Source organism: Nanorana parkeri, unplaced genomic scaffold, assembly GCF_000935625.1.
Source record: "Nanorana parkeri isolate BGI_ZX_2015 unplaced genomic scaffold, ASM93562v1 scaffold32, whole genome shotgun sequence".
Classification (NCBI taxonomy): domain Eukaryota; kingdom Metazoa; phylum Chordata; class Amphibia; order Anura; family Dicroglossidae; genus Nanorana; species Nanorana parkeri.
The window spans coordinates 1,694,454-1,718,049 of NW_017306300.1; the positions used below are offsets into that span (position 1 = coordinate 1,694,454).

A 23,596-nucleotide genomic window follows, 5' to 3' on the forward strand; every position below is an offset into this window, starting at 1 on the left:
GATTATGTTCAGCACCCAAGCGTCTGATATCGTATCCGTCCAGAGACTTGAGAATAGCTGCAACCATGCACCCACCCACCCTCCTGGATCGACACCTTCATAAGGTCTGTTCTGGCTTAAAGTTCTTTGAATTTCTTCCTCTCCTGGAAGGGCCAGAGCCTCCTCTCCATGGTCTTGATCGACTAGAATCCCTGCCAGGTTTGTAGGATCTTGAGTCACGAAAGGAACTACTACTCTGGCGAGCCTCGCCTATTCCTCCTTTCCTGCGGTAGCATGGCTTTCTTGCTTTCGATGGATTTTTTGATATAGCTATCCAATTCCAGACCAAAGAGCATGTCACCTTGAAATGTTAAGGAACATAAGCTGTTCTTAGAAGAAGAATCGGCTCCCCATGATCTGAGCACTAACGCTCGGCGAGCCACCACTGAGGATACCATACCTCTCGCCATTGACGGAATGAGATCATCCGCTGCTTCAGTCGAGAATTCCGCTGCCAATTTAATATTCTGAATTTTCTCCAAGAGCCTGCGTCTGCTTGCTCCTCTTTTTATATCTTCTTCTAGATCCTCAATCCATAATTTAGTTGTTCTGGACACAGAAGATAAGGCCACCGCAGACTGGAGGCCCATTCCTAAAGCTGTATAAGCTTTCACCAAATTGTGCTCCATTTTGTGATCCATCGAATGCTTAAGCGAACCTGCGTTATCAATTGGTAAGGCCGTATGCTTCCCCAATCTCACCACAACCGCATCTACTTTGGGGGCTGTGTGCCAATTGCCAGCATCGGCATCTGTAATAGGATAAAGGTGGGAGAATCTCCCCTTTGATCCCATTCTCTTTTCTGGTTTATCCCATTCTTCTTTAATCAGTTTCTTGGTGATTTTGCTCACTGGAAAGGAAGGGCGACTCCGTCTCTGCCCCATAAAGTGTTTGCTCGAGGGGGACACAACCTCCTCCGGTCCCTTCATACTTAAGGTTTTGCGCACCATGGAAATAAGAGCGTCAATCTTCTTGGATTCCATTGAACCCTGCATTGAAGAATGCTCCCCGTCTGAGTTAGAGGAATATTCCCCCTCTGAGAACAACCTCTCTTCCTCCGTATACTCTGAGGAATCCCACCGGGAACTATGTTTCCTGCTCTTACTGACTCTTCGTCTCTTATGGGAATGTGCTGCCTGTTTCACTCCTTTAGCTACCGCTTGCTGAATGAGATCCAGGATGTCGTGTGATTTGGAAATGGTGGCTGCCTCTTTAAGGCATTTCCCACACAGCTTTTTTCCCCGTCATGGCCTTGTCATCACAAGCTTGACATCTCGCAGACTTCTCCCTCTTTTTCCCTGAGGATGCAGCAGATTCTATACCTACGGGGCTAAACCTGGTGCACTCTTTTTTTTTTCCAATTGCCTTATCTTACCTCATCTCCATTTATCTGCTTGGTGAGGGGCAATCATCCATAGTGTAAATTCTTAGAGAGGCTCAGTCTAAGAGAAACTGCAGCCCTCTCTCTGCTATCCTTTTAAATCTAGCAGTTTCAATTTAGCGCTAAAATCCCGCCGATGATGTCATCGTGACGGCCTCCCGCGCATGTGCAGAAGCAGCCTGAAGCCGCGCATGCGCAGGAGCGGCATGAAGCCGCGACTGCCCACCTTGTCCTGCCCATACAATGCCGGACGAGGAGAGAGACGAGCACCGTGGGGGAGCTTCACTAACAGTCGGGACACCGGGACACAGCTCCATCCAGCCGATAAGTGGGCTCCAACCAGCCGTAGCGGCCATTTAGGTCAAAGAATAATATGGCAAGGGAAACATTGCCTAGACGTCCACCCTCCGGACTATCACCTCAGCAGAGTCCAGGATGATCACTTTCCCCAAGGGGACACCCTTGCTCGGGCCCGAGTCTTGGGGACTTCCCAGGGGAGAGAGGCTGAACTCCCCTGAGGCCAATTCTATAGAATGTTTAAGAACAAACAAACCTGTCCTAGGGGGAACAGGAACAAAAAAGACTGAAGTGCTAAATAGCAATCCCGTATTTGACAGCTGAAAATAGCAGAGAGGTAGCAGAGTGACTCACCTCTCTGCTATTCGTTTTGACAACTCGATAGCCCGATGTTTATGATACATTTCAGGCAAAGAGATACAAGAGATACAATGTATCTCTGTGCCTGAAATGTATCACTTCTGATCATCTAGGCAGGATCAAAGACCTTTAGTAGACATGTGCACCAGCAAAAAATTTGTTTAGTTTAGTTTAATTTTGATTCTGATTTTGCGTTATTTCATTTTTCGGAATTCGGGTCCGAAAGTCAATTTGTTTTGGAATTCGGATTCAGACTAAATTCGTTAGCGGTTATTCGTACAAAATTTTGTTTCTGTTTCTTTGTTGTTTCATTCGTTTGTTGCAGCAATGTGACATTTAAGAGGCAAAAAAGTTTTTTTTTCCTCAAATGTCACTTTGCTGCAATGAAAGTTCGTCAAACAAACGAAAGTTTGTACAGACTACCGCTAATGAATTTCGCAATCGGAAATTCGGATTTGTTTGCATTCGTTATATCTGTAGTTTGTATACATCCGAATCACCGAATTTACGACATTTTGTCCGAATTTCGATTCGGAACGAAACAAATCGCACATGTCTAACCTTTAGTGAGATTTGAATCTGACATGCTGTCAGGAGCAGTCTCTAAATTGTAGCTGTTCCTAAGTCTGGAGCAGCCTAATAGCCAAAAATTAAAAAAAGTTAGTTTATCAAGCAGTCATGGTGACTGATTGATATAAAGTTTTTATTTTACAAAGTGTAAAAAAATAAAATAAATTCTAAAACAAAATTATGAAAATAAAAATTATATATAAATATAGTTTGTATACTATAATTATTATAAAAAAATAATAATCAAAACTTGTGAAAAAAGTGTTGTGTTCTAGTTTTTTCCCCTCATTTTTTAATATTTTATTCAAACTAAGTGAGGCGTTAGGTACACGTTTTATATAAATATATGGCCCTATCTGTCCTCTAAAAAACAATATATATGTATAGTATGTGTGGGTACATTTAGTAAGAAAGTATATTACTGACGTGGAAGAATCACACAGCAAAAATGTAAAAAGTGTGTCAGTCATTTATGAACAGAAACTGAAAACTAGCTCAGTCATGAAGGGGTTAAACAAAATGCTTAGAGCACCATGGGAAAGGGGCACCACATATTTTTGTTTTCCTATCCCACTATCACACCCTTAACTCTCCCACGTTTAACCCCCCACTGACACACTCAACTTAAGTCAATTTTGTGAAATAGTTTTTTGATAGTTTACATAATTTAACATAATTGTGGGTACTGGTCTGGGGGATAACCTGGTAAAAACTGATTTTTTAAAATGTCTTATATCACCTTCAAAGCCTTAAAGTGTATCTAATCCCATTAAATTTTAAAATGTTGCAGCTTACCAGTGCTTAGATGTGATGGTTGCCATTTTGTTTCTTTTTGCAGGTTTTTTTTAACATTCATTTCTACCTGGTGATTGTGCCTGTAACACCTATGCTGCCTTATTTAGAGAACATTTCCCTCCTCCTCATTTCCATAACCTAAGGGGAGGTGTTCTATAGTCAACAAAGAGAAATGGCCAAGGCTGATAAAATTTTTGACACAGCACTGCAGATTTCTGGCACTGAATTTCTGGCATAATCAACAGGTTCTTTTTCCACTTATCAAAGAGATATAACAAGACACTTTCAATTGTATATTTCAAAGACCAAAGGGGATCAAATAAGATAAGTTTAGAATTTAGAATGAGTTAGCATTTACATATATTTTAATAGCTTTTTAGCCACTTTGTAAACGGTTGGCTGGGAGCTTCTTGGATGTAAGCGGGCATTTTAAACGTCCCCGCGCGCCCCGCTCGCCACTGGATCGCTTGTATAATGCGTGTTCCCCCCTCCCCCGCCTTGGCTGATCCAGAGCCCTACTGTGTCCTGGTGGGTTCGGGACCCGCAGGGCAGCTCTGTCACCAGAGATCAGTGGAAGATCATCACATTAGCTCACTCTGCTCTCCTCTACGTTCTCTGAATGCAGGAGTGATGTATATTACATCACTTCCGCATTCAGCTGTCATTCTCCGGCTTCTGTAGCTGTAGAGAAACAAGTGTAGCAGATCTCTGCTTCATCAGCTCCTTTGGGGGTCCCTAGGTGACATTCTGGGCCTTAGAGACTGCGAATGTCTCCATGAAGGGGACCTAACACATAGGGGGCTTGTTAGCCCCCTATGTGAAAGCAATAAAGTCAAGTGAAAAAAGTTTCCTTTTAAAGTGAAAGTTACAAAAAAAATGTAAAGTCACATAAAAAAACCACAACATTTTTTAAGTCCCCCGCCTCCACTTACAAACATGCGTCGGGTACGCCTACATGCGGAAATGAGGATTGCGCCCATTGCTCCACACATACACTGCGAACATCAGAGTAAGGGCAATAATTTTAGGGACATTCATCACTATTAACACTAAAATGATGATCTGTAAAAGCATCACCTATGGCCAATTTTAGGTATGGTATTTTGTTTGCAATTTCGTGGGCGCACGCAATTTTAAAGCTTAAAATGTTTGGTGTCTATTTACCCAACTTGACCCCATCTTTTATATTTTACCAAAAATGTATGTGGTTAGGAATACATTTTGTATAACATAACTTAGGGAAACAGTTTTTTTCCATTATATAGTAAAAAATTAAAACCCCAGTGGTGATTAAATACCACCAAAAGAAAGATCTACCTGTCCCAAAAAAATGGTATAAAATTATTTTAAGTACAGCGTTGCATGACCGAACATGACTGAATAAATGTCAAAGTACTGCAGCGCTGAATACTGAAAAATGGCCTGGCCAGGAAGGGAGTGCAAACACCTGTTTTTTTTTTTTTTTAGCATATACATCTGTATTAAATTTTCTCACAACCAATTACGTTGCAATTTATATACGGTAAATAGCAGCCACATACATGTCATAATGCATGGAGAGTATGCCAGTAATAACTAATACAAAGACCACTGATGGTGCAGAACCGGGGATAACAGTATATCCGGCATATATGCATGGAGAAAACACATCATGTAATGCAGCAATAACTAATGGCTTGGTTTTTAAGTGGTTAAACAATAGCGGGCCAACAGGGTAGCATTGTTGGACTGTGTTTAAGATCTAATTTGGCCTTAATCTGATCCTTGAACTGTATGGTAGGAGCTCAATTATACAATTATAATAGAAGTGGTAACCCCCCAGCCCTAAACCTTCCTTCCCAATCATACGTTCTTGTTTAAAAAAGGTTTTAATGATTTATTGTATTTGATGAAGCTGAAAGATGGTAAAGGTTTGGACTTCTATAGTTAGCTATAGCATTCTCTTTTCCTGAGCATGTATTTGCATACTAGTTGCCATTAAAAAGTTATTCTGGTAAAGAGCTGAAGCATATGCATACATGATATATTTTCACAAACTGTCAACCTTTTATATATAGTTATTTTATACATCAATACCTTCATATTTTATATTTAAGTCATCTTGACCTTTTGGCGTCATGCATTAAGTGGCTTTAAGCTGCCTCAGCATATAATACAATTTTTGCCAATACAGTACAAGTAAAATGCACAGAGAAGAACAGATGTGAAGTGGGCAATCTAGAATAAAAGAACTATAAGGATGCTCAAGTGCAATGTTTGATTACATGAATACTTATAACCTGAGCACCCAGCCATATTTTGTAGACAATTATGTATTTACAAAGAAAGCATTTTTATTATCTATTCACAAAACTGAGAATGACATATACACACAATCACATAAGCAATGCAATGTAGCATGGCAGACACAAACTGCGCCAAAATGTTTGCTGCACTACAATGTTTGTTTACTTTGAAGGTAGCATTAATCATAGAAATGAATGGAGAGCCTCACTCATATGCATCATACTACATTTGTGATAGCATACTTTGACACCTATGTTCCTAGGACCTATGCTTACCTACTGTCTGAGTAGCATTTTTCATATACTTTACTATTTGTTGATATAGTAATTTAAAATCCAAATCCACATCTTGGTTTTGTAGTTTAGTTTAGTTGTGTAAAACAAATACTTCAGCATACCATAAGAAAATGAAAGGCAAAGTTATATGAATACAAACAAAATTATGTTTCTGAAGTGTATGTGCAGTCAACATCCTGCACTTTAGAACTATTGTGTATTTATCTTAAAGCTTCTATTGCAAGAACAAAAACAGGATGCTTAACACCCATTCAACATTCATATGCATATAGCTTAAAGCTTTTTTTATTGTTAAATATAATGTTCTCCAAATATAGCTGTGAGAATCTGAGCATACAGAAAGATGCACTTAGGTAAGGTGAAAAGAAACAACAACAAGATGAAAGCACAAATTATTTCTGTCTAGAGAAGAATAATTAAATAATGGTGCACTCACCCTGACTTGACCCACAAAAGCATTCACTTCTTCCTCTTGGACTGAGAGATTTCTGGGCAAGTAAAGATCAAAGACTGGGTTGTTGTCATTCACATCCGTCACCAGCACATTAACAGTTGCAGTTGATGTCTGCAAGAATGTTATGTTAGTTTTAGTGCTTGGAGTACATATTTCACACAGATGAAAATTGATTGCTGAGAAGCACTCTGTTTACAATTCTTTAGCAAAGTGTACATTATTTGTTTTCACATCAGTGCTTAAAGCTTCTCCAACAATAAGTACCATAAAAGCTGTCATAAAATCTGTCATTCAAACAATGAGCTAATGCATTTGACGGACATTATAATATCCGAGTACAGTGCTTGTGCAAATGATGAAGTACATTTGTTTACACATTTAGGGGGTTATTCACTAAAGAGCTAAAGGATTTAGCCGAAGGTTCGCCTAATCTTTGTCTCACTTTTGCTGCAGGAACCCTTTGGTTCAGGCGAGCCGAAGGTCTGCTGTTTGTGCTATTCACAATAGTCTGTACAGCAGCGGAAGCACACAGCCGAGCTGAAAGCATATGCTTCGGCTAGGCACAGCGGAAGAAGCAGCCGGAGCAGGGAGAACGGTCTGAAGCAGACCGAATCCCCTCTAGTTATTAAAAAAATAGATAAAAGAAAACAGTGTAGGGTTCCCCTCCAAATTCATACCAGACCCTTAAAGTTGGATGCACAATGCTAGTTTATAGGGAGTCAGATGTTAGTGGAACTGTGTCCATTTACATCCGATTACCTACATGTCCATCTAGGTCCACAAATTGAAAAAAAAAATGAAACAAAGTTCTATCTATTTTGGTGGACCTGTTCGTGATGGTTCAGTGAACACATGTCTGCTTACATCTGACTCCCAATAGGCCTAACATGGGTCTGTACAGCTCAGTTTTTTCCTCCACGCAAGATAGAAGACAAAACAAAATGGACATGGATGTCACAAGAGTGACATTCATTCCATTCTACTCTGATCAGCAGGGGATCTGTGAATGGGTGCCCTGCTGATTGGAAAGGATGGTTGTCACAGTTCAGCTGCAGACTTGCAGCTAAGCTGTTACTTGTAGTTCTACAAGTATATGCAGACCTCTTACCCCTGGTTTTGAAGGCATCCAGGGCTGTGCTGTTGCTTGTAGTTCCCCAGGCAAATACTCTATACCTGACTCGCTCTTGCACCAGTCTAGCAGCTTTAGGCTTCGGCCGACCTCTCGTGCTGTTTCTTATGCAGCTCCTTGGCCAATCAGTGCAGTCTGCTTGTGGCCAATCCTGTGGATCCTCCCTCTTGCTCTCTCTATTTAAACCCAGGGCAGTGCACGGCATGCTGCCCGAGCAACACTTTCACAAAGCTAGATGCCGTGACCCACGGTTGTGGATGAACCTGCATTCCTTGAAGTTTGGCCGTGTACCGACCTTTGGCTTGTCCCTGGGGCCAGCACACAGCCAAGCCCATCTCCACCATCCGGAGCCCTGGCCGAACACTGGCTGGCCCTTAGATTCCCCATCCTTGGGGACCCCATGCTACCTACCTAGCATTGCAGCACTCTGCCCTGTACCTTGATCTACCAGCCTATTCTGTCTCCCACCACCTCCTTCAGTTCCCCTGCTCTGTTCCCTGCTTGCCCTCCAGCTGTGTGATTTGTCAGCCTACACTGATTGCACCCTTTTCTCTAAGTATCCCTGCCAGTGTAGTAGATAGGGTCCACAGACCTGACTCCAGTTCATACCTGTGAGCCCCGATCCGTGACAATGGCGCCCATGTGAAAGGGGCCTTAAACAGTTTATCTGAATGAATACCTTTAAGATGCATTCATAGTTGTGCCAACAGTTCAAAATACAAGCAAACAAGCTGAGAGGATGAAAAGGAGTATAAAAACTGTATAACCATATTTTAAAAATAAAATATGATTTCCATTGCCTTATGTTGTTGCCAGCAATGGATAGTAGAAAATAGTGACCAACAGTGACTGGAAAAAAGAGAGCATTTTCAATGAAATGTTCTGAAAAATGTTACAGATGACTCCTGTAATAATTTCAGGTGTTGTACTATCAGGGAATATTCTGTGTGCTCTTTTAAGCCTTTTAAGGACTGCTTCTGTGTTTTATCTACAATATGTCTGGTGATAGCTTTTATTGCAAAGGCTCACTGTGGTTATTATGTGAATGTTTCACACATGTGAAAGTTAATGATACTTTCATTCTTTTATGCGGCTCTCAATGCAGAAGGCTTTTTGAGTGAGGATTATCTGCAATGAAACATATCTACATTTGTGACACTGGTGTTATGTCAGTGAGGGATATTAAAGGACTACATGTTTAAATTATTTTTGTCCACAAATTCCTGCAAGCAGGGCTAATTGTTTTCATTTTATATCCTGTGAGCTACTCTAGAGGAACACAAATGCTCTTCAGATATGTTTGATACCATGTAGAACGTTACTATTCCAAATATAAAACTTGAACTCTTGCTATTTAGGTTTAAAGCCAAAAGTGTAGAATTATGTTCTTCACCAAGGAATAACATTCAATTTAATTGGAAATCTGATAAACTCTGTTGAATATACAGCAACAATGGTAAGGTGTGATAAATACATAACAGAAGCAAACATAAACAAGCTCTTCTTTGTATAGATGCAACACACAAAAGGAATGGTATGCTAATGCATGGTCCATAGTAACACAAATGTGTACGGGGTTAAACACACTTCTATTTATTTTTGTGTACATAATCATTAGCTCTATATGACTGTAAAAGATGCTGCCAAGGAATGTATAAGCAATACTGTATTATGCAAAGCAATTGGCTGACATAGTTGACCCTGACACTTCCGGAGTGTGAGATCTGGTGTTACTATGATGTGATTATAGGACAGATTTTTGGTACTTATACTATCAGTATTTAAAATACATTTCACTTTTTTATTGAATGCATAACTAGTTTGAACGTAAATTTTTGTCTTGAGTTAAGCTTTATCATTTTAAACTTACTGAAAGCCTAATGCAAACATATAATATCTTTGTTTACTAACTTGGCAAACAGTTCTTCTTAGATAAAATGCTCTTTTTGCTCCAAACCAATGTATGCTTTTTCAAATGTCTCCAAAACCATTACCCACATACATTCTACTTTTTCAGTGAGCACTTAAAGTAGATTTAAACCCTTACTGGATGACATTTAGTTTGATAACGAACTGTGTTATCATAAGCAATTGCCTTTTAAGTAAAATTCTGTTTTGACTTTTTTGCATCTCAATGCTACTTCTCTCCTTCAGTCTCTTTCAAGCACTTCCTGCTTGCATTCACTCACTCTAGTGTTGAATGCACATCATTGCTCTGGACCAGCTACCTAATAGTAGCCACAGTGAACCATGTCTGTGCAAGTAGTAGTTTTCCCAAGGGAAGACAGAGTGACAACACTATTTGGGAGGCAGTTGTCACCTCTTACCAAAAAGTGCCTGAACAAGATAATTCATACAGGATTACAAGGTATTCCTTTATTGAAAGCCCCATATCAAAAAAATATTAAAGATACATATTGGAATACCATTATTAGGGATGAGGTTTAGGTTTGCCACTTCCATGGGTTCGAGGCAAATCCTATTAACAAAAATTCTGGGCACCTCCCCCTGCCACCACAGTCGATGGTAGCTGCCGTATCTGTAGCCTCTCCCCCCCGCCTGGAGCCGCTCCAGGCTGGGATCTGTTTCTCCTTAGATCCCAGCTGCTCTCCCCCAACTGTATGGGCTGGGACAGCGGGGATCCGAGGAGAAATGGCCAGCGGGGGGGTGGAGGAGAGGCACAAGAACTAGATCTCCGGTGGCTCTGTGATTGTGTATGCAGAGCGGGTCAGTCGGGAGAGCGGGAGGATCAGTAAATATGTGTAATATTTACTGATCCTCTGTGCAGAGCAAACACTGGTGTGAGCAGGTGATGATTCCAATGTTTGTAAACAACGGGGGACAAATAGTACTGTATCCCCAGTTATGAATGAACAGGAAGTGATTTGCATCACTTCCTGTTCATTCATGAGTTTCTAAATGGGTAGAAACCTCGATATACAGGCTTCTACCCATTTATAAACTGGATGATAGTAAATGTTTTACTATCACCAGTTATGAATGGGAAGCCTCTGTACTTTGTGCTTTCCATTCATTTCCAAGTGTTGAAGCTGCAGAACAAGAAATTAAGGACTCTGTGTTCTCAATTTCATTTTCAATTTCAAAAGAGGAATGTCAGGAATCTGTTTAGACCTTTAATATTTCCACAAAGCTCCCCAACAGTAAAAAAAAAACTATAATAAATAAAAAATAAATACAAATAAAGCAAACCCCCCGCACACACACATAACATATACATGCACCATATTGCCATGCACGTGCACTGCGGTGCATTGTTAGAATGCACCACAGTGCTTGATTTTTTTCTAAATAACATTAAGTTAACAGTGGCAGCGCAAAGTAAAGCGTTGTGATGCGTTGACTTTCATTGTGATATGCTGTGTTGTGATTCAATGTATGCATGTATCATTTTATCACAACACACACACCAACACAGTGTGCAAATTATTTTGAACATATGTCCTGTGATAATTGTGCAAATGTTTATCAAATTAATATTAAACCGATAAAAATACACAATTCAATTGATGAAGCACATGTAATGGATCCTGGGGATGTCGCCATTCCGAGTCACGGAACAGTGTGGAAGCTCCGCCCCCATGCCAACGACGTCAGGCGAGACTTCCCCCGGCCTCGTCATAAGACACGACCGCACAACTATCTGGCTTTCCAGCAACCCCATGCGGACACCAGACGAGTGCTGGTCTCCCTGCCTGCAGTGCAAACCACTACACCCCTTCACAGCAGCAACCACCTGAGAGCTGAACCCCTGCTGACAACCCTCCTAGGGGCTCTCTGCGCTAGCGTGCCCAGGATCAATCCTACCTAACCATCAGGACTCCTAACCACAAGTATTCCCCTCTGGGTTGCTACCCACAGGGGATTTAGCTGACTGCAGTAGCTTATCTGGATTTCGTATATACTGTTGCATTGAAGATATGTGGAGCTAGCCCCCTGCTGGTGACTAAGATTATGTCTATACTAATGGGTCTATACTGATTCTGTGGAACACTTGTTACATACCTGCTTTAATGGACTGTGATACTACGTACTTAACATATGTGAAGTGGACATATAAAGTTACACAGCAACAGGTTCATTGCTATATAATTAATTGTGATACCAACTTATTGGGGTTGTGTGAATATAACATAACTACCAAGGAAGGGTGCATTGCTATGTGAAGAAACATTGGTAAACCCTATCACTCCCACTGTTGATCCTAGATACCACTCCTTATTGCCTCATCCCTTAACACTACTTACTTTAGGTGTAGCAAGCTTAGTTAGGTTGGAAGATAGACCGATGATGCACTGAGCTTGCTTGGCAATATTAACCCTTGCCATCATGTACTCCTGGGCTAGAGCACGTGACTATTAACGTGTCTCCGCAGCTGAGTTCCATCTTCCTAATAAGTAGATCATTACAGCACACTAAAATCAGTATCAGTGCACAAAAAAAATATTTTCTGACTAAATCTAAAAGACAAAACTGTATTGAGCTAATAACAAATATTTTCAAATTTTTAATTTGCCATGGGGGCGGGGCTTTAAAATTTTCTTTCTTATATGTTACTTTAATTTTTTTTAGTTTTTAAACACTTTTTTCACACTAACCTTATTGCTATCAAAGTGTAATAGAAGATAGGGTGTGACAGGTCCTCTTTATGGAGACATCAGGGGTCAGACCCCCAATGTCACCTAGGGACCCCAAAGAAGCTAAAGAAGCAGAGATCTGCTTTCCCAGTTTCTTCTCCTTGTTCTAAGACCCGAATGAAAATAATGACACCGGCAGTGATGTAATACACATCACTTCTGGGTCCAGTGATCGGAGGAGAGATTAGCGGCTGGAAGCCGCTGAATCTCTCTTCAATCATTGCGGGGAGACCCGCCGAGCCGGTCCCATGCGTCGTACGTGGACAGCGGAGCCCGGGGAAGCTGCCGGCGCCCCCGGCGAGCGGGAGAGGAGAGCACCGCACTGTACAAACGATCTGGCAGCTGTATGGACGCTGGATCACTTGTACATTAACAGCCATCAATAGCTGTTAAAAATGGCACAAAGAACACAGCTGCTGCAGTAGCCGGGTTCTTGTTTAAACCACTTCTGCGGGCCGCCGCATATATGTAATGCGGCCCAGAAGTAGTTGACTAACAACTGTTTTGACATATTCTTTTAAGCAATGGTAGTTGAAATGATTTTATTAAAAACATTTAGGCAACTATATTATCGTAAACATTTTCTTTCTCATTGCTGCATTGATAATTTAGTCATAGCTTAAGAAGGTGTAAGTATATCTAACTGAATTGTATCAAAATGCTGGAGCATTCTGTGAAATCAGCCTGTATTTGTGTAAAATATATTCAGATTTCCTTTTCTATTCCAAAGGAATTAAGACTTTCAGAAATGGCAGGACATACTTGAACAGTTTTTAGCTTCCAGTGATATACCATGACATGTGCAAAACGTGGTGCCTAAAAAAATATGCAGTGTAATTGGACATTTGCTGTAAGCAGTCAGGCAAGTCCACAGGGAACAGGCAAAAACTCCAAGGTTTCAAAAGTAATAAGAACCTTTGAGGTTTCAAAGCAGACTACTGATCCTTGTTGCATACATTTTTTCTAGGCTTCTACAATGAATAAAGGTGTCATCCAATCATAAATTGGAACATAACTTTTGCAGTTCCGTCTAAAACTAGTGTGAAATAAAAAAAGATGAACAGACTGTAAAAAAATATGGAAACTATTTTCTCATGTGCTCTTAAAAACACCCAACAGTTTAACCACCTCCGGGCCGGCCATAGTAAAAAAAACGGCCGGCCCGGAGCTCTCTAGATCTGAGCGCGCGTCTTTAGACGTCCGCTCAGAGACACGCCCCCTCGCGTGCGGTGCCTGTTAACATACAAGCGATCCGCCGGCTGTAGAGTTTTGCAACGATCGGTGCGGGCCCCCCCCCTCCGCCCGGGATCAGCATGGTGCCTATCAGTAATTTTTCCTAATTATAGTAAAAAATAAAACCTGTAGTGGTGATTAAATACCACCAAAATAAAGCTCTATCTGTCCCCAAAAAATGGTATAAAATTCATTTCAGTACAGCGTTGCATGACGGAATAAACGTCAGTCAAAGTATCGCAGCGCTGAATACTGAAAAATGGCCTGGCCAGGAAGGGGGTCTAAACACCTGGTCTTGAGTGGTTAACAAAACAGCAATGAGAAGTGAAATTTAAATATCATGCAACATTTTTAATATAGTTAGCTATGAAATGCACAGATTTATATTAAATGAATACTAGTCCAAAAAAAGACCTAACAATTATACATAAGTCCAACCAGATTCCTTTTAACTAAAATTCTAAGTATTCAAAATGACTCATTATATCTGATTAAGTAACCTACCCCCCTCCCAAAAAACGCCCCAAGAAAACAAAAGCACCTGTTCCACCTTCCTTCTACAATTCACTTACTGAAGAACAATGGTATAAAGGTGCCCAGAAAGGGGAAATAAAATAGGAATAATCACACTTTGTCAGTTTTGGGACTTGGGGCTCCCCCCTCTAACCCTCCTGCCCTCTTCGTAGGCCTAAGAGTACCATTTTGTTACATTAAGCCTTGGCTCAGGCTTGAAATGCTATGTGGGAGTTAGTGCAAAACTACAAGTCTTGTTGCCCACTGTTCTGCAGGAACGCCCACATAGGGTTATTGTCACTGTCAGACCTTAAACGCAGAGTAGTGCAGAGACAAAGGAAACTCTCCCATCCTCTTCCTTGGCTCTCACATGTCACATTATACAAAGTCGAGTGGTAAATCTGTGAGGTCTTCCTCAGGACCCTATTTTGCTTGCCCCTTTAATCCCTTTTCATGTTCAGTGCAATGCAAGCAAATTTACCACAGAATGTTATACACACCCTATCACTGCTTTCTTTGGTTGCCGGCTCAAGGGTGCCCCAAGTCTTTCGCAATCCTAGTATAATTCCTCTGGTAAAATACACTGTCCCCATGCAGATGAGGACAAGGGTCTCTTCCCCACAACCCTGATCTGGTAAATTTAGGGGTCTGCGGGCAGGGGAGGGGGCTTATGAGAAGATGAAAGCCCCTTTAAGAAAAAAGCGGGCCTCCAGATGCCACTTTCCCCATGTGAAATAGTAAGGGGTACATCATACCCCTACTCATCCACAAAACAAAAATTGATGGTGTAAATAAGGACCCAAACTTTTTCACGTGTTCTTTATTAAAAACAAAACCAAAAAATGTCCAACATTGCACATTCATTGTCAGTCATGCAGCTCTTCATCAATCACAGTGAACAACTCCTATGGCCCTCAAAAGAATGATAGGTATAGCTGGTAATGTCATTGACCATAAATGGGCAGGTCCATTTTTGGTTAATTAAGTCAATGGGTACACCCACTTCTTTGTTTACATTCGATTCTCAGCTAGAGAGTTGTCCTTCTGTGCAGTCTCCCTAGCTGGCAGCCAGATGTAAACAAGGGGCAGGGTTATGCCCAGTGATGTCACTGATCAAAAACCTTTGGTCAATGACATTACCAGCTATACCCACACCCCTTTGTTTACACTCCAATTTGGAGCTATCATTTGGCATTGGTGTCAAATGTTGAGTGTGGAGGTATCCGTCTGCATTTTTGTTTCTTTTAATGATCAGTGATTGAAGAGGAGATTGTAGGTCAGGCAAAAGTTCATTGTGGTGCCTGGGTAAACTTTCCCTTGAGGACACCATTTGGGCGAACCACGAACATGCACATTTTTGCTGAAAACCCAACTCAATGGAAACATGAACCTTATCCTTACTCACTATAGTAAGTTAGAATATTTGTGGAAGGATAAACAGGTATTTTTTTGCACATATCCAACAAATATAACAATACACTTTCAACTGTAAATTTAGGAAACCAAACAGGAGAAAATAAGTTCCCTTTTAGGGTTTACATATACCCTAAGCACTAAATAGTTCCATATGTAGCCAATGTAAAACATGGAAAGAGAGTACAGCTCCCACAGAGGAAATTTTTTAAACTCACTATGGCTGTTTTCCCTAATGGTTAGTTAGTGTTTTAATGATGAAACTGGACAATACAAGCTGGCATGTTTAAAAAGATCAGTCAAATTGTGCACACATTGAAAAAAAAAAGAATTTGACATATAATCTTTGAAACTCTCTGCCATTCAACACACAGCAGTATCAGAAGCTGGCAACATGCACTAAATGTTGTAATTTGTAAATACTGCTTCATTCTGCAAAAAAGAAAAGATGGTTTAACAAATACTGCTGTTTATCCCCACTGCTTAACAAAAGATAAAAACTTTTATAAATCTAAGAGGCAAAGCAGGATTACCAGCAGATAACAGAAGAAAATACAATGTGTATTTATAAATATTTCAGTTAAAATAGGTATTTATTATATACAGTAGGTGTAAATTCAGCTATAGGTGTGCCCCACGGGGGTTGTACCCTTGTGTGTTTGCATAGGTCACATTTAGCTAATGGCAGCTTGAAACATTTGAGTTTAAGCTAGTCCACCTCAAAAGACTAGACATCCTTGTCTTCCTAGGATATCGGGGGATTGTTAAGCTATTTACTTAGCAGTTATCCAGTCTTTTGGTTGGCCCAGTGCAAATACACCATCCACTCCTTTAACAAGTTAATTCTGACCCTTTGAACTTCCACTTACAGTACTTTCAGCTTAGAGAAAGCTACATGGCTTTCCTATGAATTTCAAAGACTTTGCTGCTTGGTGGAGACATGACATGTCTGAGTTTTCCTAGGAGATATACCTTTTGCCCTAGCTATATTTATTTTTCTTTGCACATACATACTGTGCTGTGGTTTGTTACTATCAAACAGATTACAGTTCAAACACTTATAGTAAAGAAATAGTACTTTTTAAGAGTAATTGGGTAATTTTTTAAACAGTAAATTCTTTTGCATTATGTGCATTTATGTAAGAACTATACTAATAGTAGCAAAAATGCTGTACTGCTGTAACAAGTTTCTTATTTTGCATCCAAGTACAAATCTGAACTGGAATGTTGCATGCCTAACTATATTTTATATAACCACCATATCATTTTAAATATCAGGTACAAATAACACATACAAATTATAATTCCCGAAGCAGTCAGTAAGAAATGATAAAGCCTGAACGTTTATCTGTGTTCAACTAAACCTAAGAAGACTGAACTTAGGAATTACATGCAGACATCAAGTTGTGTCCACCCATACATTGTGTTTATTCAGGGCCACCATTTGCTATTGGAGAGTAAAGTCACTCATCATATTCAGTGACCAATAGCAAAATTAAGAAGGTGGAAGGCGGCAGGGCCAAGGACTGATTTTAGGAAAAGTCAGTATTGTTATGACAGAGTACCCTGAATATTATAGCATTCCCTTGAGATAGATACAGTTTCCTTTTAGATTTTTTTTTAATTACCACTGTTTTTTTATTTTTTACTAAAAGAGGAAAAAAAACAATTTGAAAATGTTAATTTAAAAAAAAATCTTCTTCTACTGTTCAACTCTGAGAACCAAACCCTTCCTCTCAAAATGAAGTAAGGGGAGGTCTCTTAAATGTAAATAGTACTACTGTTTACATGTGTGATTGCTGTATTTCACCATGACAGAGATTACACAACACAAAGCTAATCAGAATGTCTCCAAGCATTTTGCATATGATCTGTGCTGTCTAATGATAGCACAACCACAGGCATTGTGCACATATCTATTGCACGCACAGAGTGTTATGCAGAGTGCCATTAAAAAACAGCGCTCCATAATACTATGTCCACCCAACCATTGCTTTAGAACGTACAGCAGTAGGCAAGTGGTTAAGGACAGTTACCATAATTACCATAATTTCTTTATATATTAGCTTGCTCTATGCCCTATAAAGGATGAAAATGGAAGATTGACACATTTACTACACAGGGAATTTTAACAGGCTTGTAAACAGTGGTATTTTTATATATACAGTAATTATGGGTCACATGTACCTTGTTCTCACATGGATCAGAAGTTACCATGCCATTTTCATTCATCCTCCCAGGAGAGATCACTTGTATCCCTCACTTGTGTCTCTCTACTGTCACCACTAGTACCTGTAGTCTTAGTTTTGCTTTGTGAGCCATTAGAAGTACTTGTAGGTCTGCAGCCATCTTTATGCCAGAGACCACAAATTATAGATGTCTGCATTTAAGGGTTTCAGTGGCCATTTTCCCTTAGCCCATCCCCCTACTGCTTTCTATGCATAGGGTGTGGTGGGAGGGCTCATTTTGTCAAAGAAGCAGACAGTAGGTGTGTGCAGTTACATGCTCCAGTGGACAGTTTCCTGCGGACTGTCCTTTTATTGCTTCCTATGCTTAAGGAGTGGTGGGAGGACCCTAGTCACCTTTTTACCAGAGCTCATGGACAGTTATTATCTGCATTTATGGGGTTTGGTGGCTAGTTTTACTATAATATGGTCTTCTATTGCTTCCTAAGAGAGAAGTGAGTTCTGAAGGAAAAGCAAAAAGGAGAAGGAATTGTGTCTTAAAATACATAGTGTACGCTTTTTCCTAGGTCTGCTTTAGGCCAGGATAATACCTTGTTTTAATTAATACATAGATACAATTGCACATTGCATTTCCATCTTTTCATTTTTTTTTATACAGAATTGCAACTTGTTAGAAAAATAAGCACCAATGCAGCCCACTATTTCTTATTTCAGTGTGTTCCTCGCCCCACAGGATCATTTTCTCTTTAACTCTGTTTATAATCAGTTTACAGTGTTAAATTCTAGGCATAAGATCAGTTCCAGATCAAACCCGGTCCAAACCTGAGCTCTCCAAACAAGGAATTGCAATGGGTACTTCCAACCAATCATCTGCAAGCAGGGAATTTCCCTCCCCACAGCTAAATGTAAACATAAGGGGTTTGATGCTTGCAGTGACATCATTTACCTTGTGGCCCCATAGCCATATTAGATAAATATAAATGATGTCACTGCATCCCGCCCCTTTGCTTATGTCAACTGCGGATGGGGATTCCCTGCCTGCCACTAATTGGGTAACATGGAAGGGCCTTCCTTTGGTTTATGGAAGGCGCTCCCTCCAGGTTCAAAGGAGCTCAGGTTTGGGCTCTTGTTTTTTCTTTATTTTTTTTATCATGATGACTACACAACTACTTTTAGCTCCTCAGTATATATATATAAATATATTCTGTGTCACGTTTTGTTGTAATGGCTTGGCAAATAAATGAATGGTCCTTTACTGTTCTTTGGAGAATTGTGTTATAGAAAGAAAATTGTGATGCAAACATATACAAAACCACAATATGGGCCCGATTTACTAATCTGTTAAGTATAGTGAAGTACTCTCGACCTGGTGTACATTTTGAAAATCCAATCATGTACTGTACAGTGGAAACTCCAATTTACCTTGAGCCATACACTTAAAGTTACCCCCAAATTCAAAAATAACTCCAGACATGGGGTTCCTACCTCAGTAATAAGTATGTGTGTGTGTGTATATATGTATTTATATATATAGATGTATAAAAAAACAAAACGGAGTCATAAATGTTGGACCTGGGAGTAAAGAATGTATCCTGATAACTAGAACACAGAACAAATAAACATATGACCAATAAACCCTAAACAGATCAGGGATATACAACATACATGAATATTATTATGTTCTGTATATTCATAAAAAGTTCTGGGAGTGTGTAAGAAAACCAGAATCCACATTAAGTCCCTCCTTTATGGAATTGAAATGTAAAATCATTTTTATTTCAAATGTTTTTCTTTCATGAGAGTTTTTAAAATTCCCTTTCAGTACTTTAATATTGAGGTTTTGGATGGAGTGATCTTTCTGGGAGAAGTGATGTCCTACTGGGGTGCAATATTCACTTTCTTTGTGGTTCTTGATCGAGCTCCTGTGTAGGTTCATCCTGAGATGCAGCCTATGGCCAGTTTCCCCAATGTAACAACCTTTGTCACATGTTGAACACTGTATAATATACACCACGTTAGCAGATGTACATGAGTATGATCCCTTAAAGGTGTACGTTTTGTTATTGTGACTCGCTGTATTCTTGTCACATATATGTTGGCAAAGTTTGCAGCAAGGTTTTTTGCATTGTACTGCGCCATTCTGTGTCAGTTCCTCTTCTGGGATCAGCTTACTGCGTACCAATCTTCTTCTCATGTTCAGTGGTTGCTTGAAAGTCAGTATTGGGGGCTGAGTGAATATTTCTTTAAGTATGGGGTCTTCTGTAGATCTTTGATGATTTTGCATATTACCTCTTAAGTTGGGGTTGTAGGTAACTACAACAGGGGTCCTGGTTTGGGTTTTTCTTCTCCCATGGAATGAATTGAATGATGCATGGAAGTTTAAAAGGCTTTCTTCTTCTTCTGTCCATATTATGGAAATACACCTGCAACAGGACGTCACATCAATTTGGACAAATACATTGAAAGCTTCTGCACGAGAGTAGCATCCCTTGCTACCACACATCAGAAAAAAATTCCAGACAACCTCCTACCTCCAGAAAGAAAGGCCTTGCATAACTTAATGAATGATAAAAACATCATCATCAAACCGAGACTACATTGCAGAAAGAAACCGACAATTATCTGATAGAAACTACTACAAACAACTGGACCAGGACCCCACCAGGGAATATACAGAAGAACTTACTGACAAAGACTTCTGACCTGAAGAAGAGAGGTTAACTCTCGAAAGCTTGTCTTTTATATATTTTGTTAGTCCAATGAGAAAGGTATCATCGCATACTGCAATACTCCATTTCGTTTTTTATACTGGACTAATACGGCTTACCCATTTACATACATCCAAAAATGCTAAATTTCACAGGTCTAGGAGAACCAGAAGGTCAGAAACACATAATTCCCCTTCTGTGCCACTCAAAATTCATAAGCATATCAAATGTAGTGTCCACACAAGGCTAATGCCATGACACACAATAATTTAGGGGTTTTAAGATAGTAATATGTACTAATAGTAAACAGTTTTGGAGGGGTAGAGGAGAGGATCATAAAACACTTAGCCCTCTTACTCATGCTACCTGCTTCTTCCAGATTGGCCTAGGGAGGCCAACTCAGGGACACCCCCTAGAGGACCAAGAAACAGCAGCTGCACAGGGCAGTCAGAGACTCTAATAACAACAAAACGTGTAATATCAAACAGAGAAGCTATTGTAACATCCAAGAAGAGTTCCCCTTTAACATCAAGAAATAATCTTTGCAAACCTTACTTGGAGAAAAAGCCCTTCAGATCCATCTTTTGTTGCATTGAACTGGACTCTTCTAGAACTTACTAACACCAAGACTTGTTAAGTACTCTTTTTATTTATTTTTATTTTACTGTTGTCATCTGTCTCTTTTTTATCATCTTTTTTGTGTGTAAAGGATTAATTGCGGAGTTAACCAACCCCAGTGACAATTGCTCTCAGTTATATGGCCAGGGATTGTTGTCCTGCAAGCTGGGAAATCTCTGTATAGATTGAGGATGGGAGTGGTTCCTTGTGACAGCTCGGTTGAATCGGAACTGCGAATAGTCGCATATTATTGGCATGTAGTGGGTTTTGACAGGGGCAGTCAAAACAGTTGATTTCCCTCCCTTGCAGCTATAAGGACCTCCCTTCTTCTAAAAAAGAGATTTTAGAGTTTGTATTTGGGAATGTGTGCCTATTCGGCCAAAAAACATTTGTGAGGTCAGATACTGATTTTGGTGGGAGATGACCTGGCTCACACATGGCAGTCCAATTCATTCCAAAGGTGCTCAGTGGGGCTTTAATCAGGGCTCTTGAGTTCTTTCACATCAAACTGATTACACCATGTCTTTATGGAGCTAGCTTTGTGCATAGGGGCTCAATAATGCTGGAACAGGAAAGCGCATTCCCCAAACTGTAGTCACAAAGTTGGAAGAACAGAATTGTCTAAGATGTTTTTGTATCCTGTAGCAATAACAGTAACCATTGAAAAACAAAACATCAAAGTTTAATGATTTGGAGGGGTGTTTACATATTTGACCATAGTGTGTATACATATACAGTATGTATGTGTTTATCTGCTTACAGCAAATTGCACTTTTTACTGGAGAGGAATTTTTTTTCTTAAGAAAATGTAGATTTTTGTCAAGGTCAGAAACCTAAAAAATAGATTCGTTAATAAAATGTACTGCACCATATTGGTTCTATCTGGACATTTTTGTGTTATAGTAACATTTCATGATAATAATACTTTTATTTTAGACAAGCATTACGCTATTTTACTCTCTGTTTTTAACAATTTTCATTTAGGTTGATTTTATTCTGCTAAAACTTGTTTAAAGTTTAAAAGTAATTTGTTTCTAAATGGAGCAGCAAGTCACCTAACAAATCCTTGTAATAGTTATCTAATGTGCACTTTCTAGGTTCATTCTGAAAAAAACTGCAATAGATTAAGAGATTGACAATTTAGAGGCTCTACATTAGAAAAAACAATGTCAAGATATTAAAGAATAAAACCTGAAATAGAGTGCGGATTTGTGCTTTTATGATAAAGGTAAACTTATGGTAAACTTTTCTTTAGTTTTTTATGGATTATTTCGACACCCAGTTCACAGAAGAAAGAGCCATTGGGAAATAATTGCTGAGAAGACAGTGACAGAATGAAAAAAAAGACATGATGGGATAAAGGGAGCATGTGAAGAGAAAAGCTAAAATGGAGAAAGATTCTAATAAGTCTTTTTCTCAACATATCCAAGCAATAGCCTAGGCTCAGAGAAACTATTGATTGAAAAGAGAAATCTGATCAAACTCCCTTCTGCAAAACTATTGGGTGGTATGATTGTTAAGGTTGTAAGGCATCCATAAATACAGTGCTTACCTAATCATTATAAGATTAATCAATGTTGATTGTGTCAAGCTTTATGATTAGTGTGACATATTAAACTCTCAACCTCATCTTGTGTGGAAATTATTCCAGCTCACAGCACAACAATCTAGGCACCTTCTAACTGAGACTGATCATCACTGGGGCCAGTTAACGATACAGTTAACCCTTTAAAAATGCAAACAGTAGCCACCACCATGTATTTTAAAGGAAACCCTGATCATTTTCATAGTCTGTTGTATTTAGCCCTTTAAGAATTGTCTATGACACTCACTGCCAAGCTCAGATATGAATATAACAGAGTATAAAATATGGTAGTTTTCTTCAAAGAGGCAATATGTTCTTTAATTATCGACTATCGAGTATTATTAATTGTAAAATATTGTTTGAATGAAAAGAAAAGAATGACGGTGCAAGAACATATTAACAGAAAAGATATTCCCAAAACCTATTATAATTCCCTGTTGTTTTTTCTTGGCATTTGAGAGGAAAATGTGGGGGTACTTTGCAAAGAAGTATCTAGGGTAAGAGTTCTTACAAAAAGAAGTCTCCTGCAAATATATACTGTTCACCTGTACAGACCAAAAAAGTCAGAAAGCCTTTTTCCTTTTATGTGAGGAATTGAAGCCTTCTTAAATGTTTCATTTCCTAAAGAAGAAACATTTGCTGTCAACTCTATTCATGACTATCAATTATCAGCGGTCCCCCAGGGACTTGGGAGGAGAAGGGGAGGCAGGAAGAGGAGAGAGGGGGAAAAAACCCACAGCATACATTACTTTCTTCATTCTCCAAAATTTATCGGGCCGCGATACACCCATATATGTAAAAACAAAACGGAGTATTGCAGTATGCAATGACACCTTTCTTATTGGACTAACATATTATTTAAAAGACAAGCTTTTGATAGTTAACCTCTCTTCTTTAAGTCAGAAGCAATACTAATCAACATGACAGAGTTTACCACTTAAAGCAAGAGAAAGTTGTTAGGGGGGGGTGAGTGGGGTGTCATAAATGTTGGACCTGGGAGCAAAGAATGTATCCTGATAATTAAAACATAGAACAAATAAACATAGGATGACCAATAAACCCTAAACAGATCAAAACA

At 39.5% G+C, this 23,596-nt stretch overlaps 1 protein-coding gene across 1 annotated transcript in view; it reads right to left on the minus strand.

The window, feature by feature from the left end:
* PCDH15 (protocadherin related 15) overlaps positions 1-23,596 on the minus strand; it is a 553,205-nt gene that overhangs the window by 332,454 nt on the left and 197,155 nt on the right. The window contains exon 14 of the mRNA XM_018568452.1: positions 6,461-6,589. Coding sequence (XP_018423954.1) covers positions 6,461-6,589 — 129 coding nt within the window. The remainder of the gene's footprint in view (positions 1-6,460; positions 6,590-23,596) is intronic.